Source organism: Camelina sativa, chromosome 2, assembly GCF_000633955.1.
Source record: "Camelina sativa cultivar DH55 chromosome 2, Cs, whole genome shotgun sequence".
Taxonomy (NCBI): Eukaryota; Viridiplantae; Streptophyta; class Magnoliopsida; order Brassicales; family Brassicaceae; genus Camelina; species Camelina sativa.
The window spans coordinates 3848567-3855436 of NC_025686.1; the positions used below are offsets into that span (position 1 = coordinate 3848567).

Genomic DNA, 6870 nt, shown 5'->3' on the forward strand with positions numbered 1-6870 from the left:
CCCTATATCCAATGCTTTTTATTGATTGATTTAAACACTTTTTAACCTACAACTTTTGTTAGTGACTTTCAAACACAAACTATTCTTTGTCTTAGCTATACTTAATCTTCATAATTTCAGTGGTTTCGATCATGAAGTGTTACGACGATACCACTAGATCGTGGTTGAGTATATATTAGGTTTTAATTGACCTTTGATCACATAATATGGCAAAGTTAGTTATCACTATAAAATAGGTAAATTAAAACAGAAGCAAAAGATGAAGATATTGTGGTTTGAGCTGAAATTTAGGAAATAAAGGTACAATGAAAGGTTCCTTGAAGAAGGATTATTGTGTAGTTTTGCTTTCGAAAACAGTATTTTAATTAAATTATTTATAACTCAACGACAACTCAACGACAACTCAACTCCGTAAAGACATCTTCGTTCATTGCTATTGTAGCACTTTCGAATTGGGATAGACTTCCAGTGAAAGCAGGAGCATTAGGTAAAGGAACGATGATGGTCTCATTGCCAAGCCAAGTTATCACAGAGCTCATGGTTGGTCTCTTTGTTGCATTCTCTTGAACACATAACAAACCAATTTGTATCAACTTGATGATCTCGTTTCTTGGGTGCTCCATCAAGAAAGGATCAATTATAATCTCAGGCTTTCCTTCAACCCATCTCTTCCATGCCTGCACCAAGAAAATGTAAATGTTTTTACTTTCTCTACAGAAGTTTAATTTGAATAGCAATATATAAATGGAACAAAGACTGATATGTGAATAAGCGCTTACAAAAGCTGCAAGGCCTTCTCCTTCGAATCTTTTGTTTCTTTCACCACTTATTATCTCTAGAAGCATAACACCGAAACCATAAACGTCAGATTTAGCTGAGATTTGTCCGTGGTTCAGGTACTCAGGAGCCATATATCCACTGCATATATGCAAACCAATAACATTAAGTCATGACTGTTTGATTCATTTAAATGTGTCTTCAAACTTGATTAATATATTTGTTACCGGGTTCCAGCTATTCGTTTTGTTTCAGCTCGAGTCACGTCAGTGTCAAACAACCTAGCTGTCCCAAAATCTGCTACTTTAGGGTTCATCTCAGCGTCTAAAAGGATGTTACTCAACTTCAAGTCTCTGTGAATAATCTTCAGCTGAGAATCTTCATGAAGATAAACAAGACCTCGGGCAATGCCTTCTATAATTCTGTATCTCAACTCCCATGTAAGAAGTGAACGCTTCTCGTCATCTACAGTGTTCACAGAAACATTTTCATACTAAAAGTTTCCAAATATTTACGAAAATGACAGCTACTTTACCAAGACTCACCGAATATAAAGCTGTCAAGACTTGAGTTGGGGACAAACTCGTAGACAAGAATCACTTCATCTCCTTCATTACAGAACCCAAGAAGCTTAACAAGATTCCTATGTTGCAGTCTTGTCAAGAGTGAAACCTCATTCTTGAACTCTATATCTCCTTGTCCTGAACCTTTTGTCAGTCTCTTCACTGCTACCTCTTTACCGTTAAATAATGTCCCCTGAAACCCGTTTAATGATCGGTTAACTATCCAAGACAAAGGTCAATCAATAAGTCATTCGTATAAAAAATGTTATTACTACCTTATAGACCGTACCAAATCCACCTTGGCCAAGCTTATTTTCACACGCGAACTCATTGGTTGCTGTTAAGAGCATACCAAGATCAAATCGTAACATAGATTGACCATCCGAATCAGAGTACGCTGCACTACCACTGCTTATGTTGTGTGATTTTCTTCTTCGTGCATGGACTTTGATGAAGCCAACAAACACCACAAGATTAATGAAAGTAAAAACAACAACTATTGCTATAATTCCTCCATCTCCTATCTTTCTTCCTGCTATACATCTTTCCTTTTCCTGAACCGGAGGTCTAGGAGGCGCAGGAACTCTTGTTAAATTACCAAAAGCACCATGGAAAGGATATAGATCCCACCTGAAAAAACAGCTCGGGAGATTAACCTCGCCTCCTTGTCTTCCCCAATACCATTTTTTAAAAAGCGCCACGCATTCTTCCAAACATGTCTTGCAATCATGTGACGCTATGTCAGGTGTACACTGCATCAGCATGTAAACATTTTCATACTCGGTGAACTCGGCTTTTACGGCACTATAGTACTTAAGTACCGACTTTTCAGCTTCCGCGGCAGCCTTGATGGTCCGGTTTGCCATTGCATTCCATTCTTGTTCGAAAAGGGTTATGTTTTTAGATGACTCATACTTCAGACTAAGTGGACTTGGGGAGCCAATAGCAGGTATAAGCTCGAGATTCCCAAAAGTTGAGTGGTTTGAGGAGCTTACAAGACAAGAAACATCGTCTTTGTCGTCTTGCTGCCACGTGAACGAACTGCGCTGTTGACAGTGTTGTATTATATCCTTTGTCGCTTTTTCGACACAACTCATACAAGCTTGTCGCTCATAGCCTCTTGCGCAGAGGGCAAGAGCTTGAACTCTGTTGGGACTTTCGCCTAGTGAAGCGTTGTAGAATCCACCCTTGGCGACCACTTTTTCAGCAAGAGTAGAGAAGAGATTCTGACGGTTTTGGCCGTATCTACCGTTGAAGTAGCGTCCGGTACACCCGACGGCGTCAATGACTTCGAGATTTGGAAGGACAAGAAAAAGAGAAGAAGCGAGGATGATCATCAAAGTAGGGCATGCCCCCATGTCAAATGATACAACTTAAAAAATATATACTATATTTAAATTTGTTTTATTTTGTTATCGTTAAGATGTAATAGATCTTAGAGCTTTGTTATTGTATTTATATAGTAGATGAGATGAGAAAGAGGTTACACATTTAACTCCACAAAATGTGTATTGGTCAATTTCGTTTAAATTGGAATACTAAACATGTATTACGTACATTTCGAGCTCCAAACTTGTGTTGAAGTTGTCAAGTCTATGATTTTCGTATGTTTTGCAAGGGACACTGCAACTTTATTTTTTTCCTCATAATATAAGGGACACTGCAACTTATATCATGGTTAATTAAACAAAAAAAAAAAATTGTTAATCGAAATATTAGTAATAGTTGCAGAGAAACTTTTCCGTCAATACAAGGAAGATTACAAATATTCCAATAAAAACTCTATAAATTAATAATATTGGAACTACCAAACTACTTATTCGTCTAGAGTGATGATTGTAGATATGTGAGCTACCAAATTTGTTAGTTTAAAGCTAAAAACTGTTGTTTTTATATAGAGATTAGTATTGTTTGAGGTTTGAAAGAATAAAGGATGATTAGTAACGATTGTAACTTTTGGTTGTATGGACTTTAACTGCAAAAATTTTGTTGTAAAGATTTTGGTTGTATGGAATTTAGGTGCAGAAACTTTTGTTGTAAACACTTTAAGTATTTAACTCTGAAAAATATATGACCATTTATGACTGATTGGTATACTATTCACTGTGAAAATATTATTGAAAATGTAGAGAAATGAATCTTAAAATGAACTAAAATTCTTTTAAAAATTAATTTATTTGTGTATTTTATAGGAGTTTTCATACATATAGCTATGGGGAAGAACAAAAAATAAAAAACTGTTGACTTTTATTTTATTATTACTTTAAAAATTAGGTTTACCAAACTTTTAAAAACTCTGAAATCATTGAGTAAAATACTTTTAAGAAAAATGTTTAATTAATAAAACTAAAAACAAAAACTGATTGGGTAATTTAGAACTGTAAAAACTGTTAAAAAATATTTAAAGTTTTGAAAGCCCTCCTAACCAATCACTCCTTAAATTGGAGATTTTAAAATTACTAACCGAAAATTACGGTTTTAAAATTATTTTAGGTTTTAAATTTTGAGGTGCTAAAACATTGAAGTTTTTTATATTTTTTAGAAAACTTTGAGGTGCTAAAATTATCATTAGAAGATTTTAGAATACACAAAAATAAACATTTTTATACTATTTAAAAAGACGAATATTATTTGAGGTTTTAAAATTATCAATGGAGGATTCCATATTTGAATCTTATCACCATTTTTATTGGATTTGACCAATTTTTGAAACCTCGTAGTCCACGTACTTTGCTACATGGAAGTTTTGAAGCCACTTTTGTTTTTTTGCCACGTTTGATTTGGTCCTTGGAAATCATATATGTACATGACTTCAATCCACTTGTTCCTGATCGATCCAGGATGTCAGTAATGAAACAATATCGGAAACAATGTAGTTATTTCCATATTTCAATGTCCAGGCCCGACTCAAAAAAATACTAGGCCCTGTGCTACATTGATAGTTTTTTAAAAGTTATAGCTTTCAGATGGATTCCCCTATGATTCAGTGTATTCGAATTTAGATTTTATATTCTGATGGACGTCTTCTCAATCGGGAGTTTCAGATATCTGTTTCCGATTACTTTGGATTATATGGTCAATTTGGAAGGTTAGGAATAAAAAAGTTTTTTAGGGAACGGAGGCATAGCCAATCGACGTTATTAATCAGGCTACTAATGATAAACTACTGTGGGAAAAGACCAAGTCCTTCTCCGCGGGAATACAGGATCCTTCGGTTCCTCCGGAAATTCTGGAACCCATTTTCTGTTGTCAGGTTGATGGATCCTGGAAGGGTTCAGATCTTTATATGGGGTTGGGTTGGTGGTACTGTAATGATGAGGACACGACATTACTTCTGGGAGCACGTTGTGTTAGACGAAGCCCTTCACCCCTTCATTCGGAGTTACAAGCGTTGATTTGGGCTATGGAGTATCTTTTGAATGCTGGTGTTAACTGTCAAACTTATGAAACGGATTGTGCAGAGTTAGTGGCGATGGTGCAGTATCCAGATGAATGGCCCGCTTTCTCCAATCTACTAGATGAGTTCAGCCACTTTAGGTCGTCTCTTCCCGCTTTCACTCTTACCAGGATTCAGCGTACGTCGAATGTGAGAGCAGATTGTCTTGCTCGTTCTTTGAAAACTTTAGTTTCAGAATTATATTTTGTAAACTTTTATCCTCCAGTTTGGACAATCAATCTTGGAGTTATTTTCTTATTTAATGTTTGGTTGAAAAAATAATAATAATAATAAATAACTTTTGAAAATTTGGACCCTATTTTACGATTATTTGATAATTTAGGGCCTTAGAATACGAAGAAAAAATAGTTAAAAAAATGGGACACGGTGCTTTTGCCCACCTTGCACACGTCTAGAGCCGGACCTGCCAATATCGAAATCGAAGTCTTGAGCAGACCTTCGCGTATGCCATTCATTAATGAACTGATGACTTTTTTTTGACAAGTCGCGTACGTTATGATATAAGAAACCTCGACCAATCGGATATTAGTTGACTTCCAAACTGACAAAACAGGTATTAATTACTAGTTTGACCTCTAAACTGAGAAAATGTGTATTATTAGTTGATTTTTAAATATGTGAAGATGGCAAAGCCGCGCCGTGCTCCTCAAGCAGCTTTCAAGCCCTAGCTAGACGTACGAACTAAAAGTAATATAGGCTCTCTTCTAAGCGTTAAAGTTGAAAGTTCACAAAATCTAGAAACTTTAAATTACATCATGTTTAATATACAAGATATATACAGTATATAAGAAATTGTCTTCTTTTTTTTCAGCAGGAAAATATGTTCTATAACTAAAATAAATAAGTATATTCATTGACCTCCTCCGAACCCATAAGATATGTATTGGTTGATTTTTAAAGATGCAAAAATGGCCACCCAGTATTTTAGAGATAAGTGCAAAACAAATATAATTCATAGCAGCTTCAAATAAAGAAAAACAATGATCTTTGATTGGAGTATTAATTAAATTTAATTTTATAAACGCAAATAATGTATGTGTTTGTTTTCGGTTAAGTCTTGTTTAATGAATGTATTTGTGCAACTCCCGCAACCCTGACGTCTGCAGAAGAGTTGCAAGACGTGGTCTGGTCGAACAGATTAGTGATTTTTGTATATAACCGTAACAATATTTTTTTTTTAAGCATATATTACACAACTCTGCCAAAGTTGAGAAAGCTTCTTTATTATTCATAAGAGAGAAAAATGGTCATTTTTTATCCGTACAATTTTAATTTTAAAAGCGCTAATTTCTACCTATACAAAAACTCAATGCTAATTTTTATCCAAAATAGAATAAAATTCAAATTTCATACCCAATTAATATAAATCGTTCAAAGAATAGAAGCTTCTTCTCCTTTCTTATGGACATGTGTTCTTCTCACCTACAACTACAAGGCACCCAATCGTTTTCAATTTCTATGATAATTATTAAGCACGCGGTTTTAGATCTGTGTTATCTTCCTCGTTTGGTTTTGATTGTCTTGGGTGATTAATTAACAATGTTGGAGGCGAGAAAATTATTCTTCCATTAATTTTTACAAAAATATTTATATCAATACAATAAAACTGGAATGTGTTACTCTCCTCATCTGACAACTCAGCATTTTAGGTTTTTTTCATCAGAAAAATCTTTAGCCAATAAAAATATTTCAAATAATACAATTCAATACGTCTCAACCTATAATAAGTCTTTTTTTTCCATGTCACTTTTTCTGTTAAACTTGATCATATTTTGTTGGGCTTATTTTTTAAAATAAGTGGACTTAAAATAAGTTGCAATGGAGTCCACAAACTCATATTCTTCTCAAATCAGCCCAACCGATGAGTAAATGTGAAAATAAAGAAGAATAACGTGACTGGTTTACAACCAATTTCAGAAACTAGCCGAAAAAGACTCGTATTAAGGGATGACTGAGTTGATTAATAGTAATACTAAAATAGTATTGTAGGTGTAGAGAACCTAGAGACACAACAAAATAGATTTGGAACATATATCAAACATATTTAACAAAAAAAAAAAAAAAAAAAAAAAA

At 34.3% G+C, this 6870-nt stretch overlaps 1 protein-coding gene across 1 annotated transcript; it reads right to left on the reverse strand.

The window, feature by feature from the left end:
* LOC104716953 (putative cysteine-rich receptor-like protein kinase 39) lies at positions 356-2698 on the reverse strand. The gene is made up of 5 exons (XM_010434442.2): positions 1616-2698; positions 1323-1533; positions 1005-1242; positions 780-918; positions 356-677 (listed from the first exon to the last, which is right to left on the reverse strand). Exons 1-5 carry the CDS (start codon positions 2696-2698, stop codon positions 393-395), a joined length of 1956 nt encoding a protein of 651 aa, XP_010432744.1. The 3' UTR covers positions 356-392.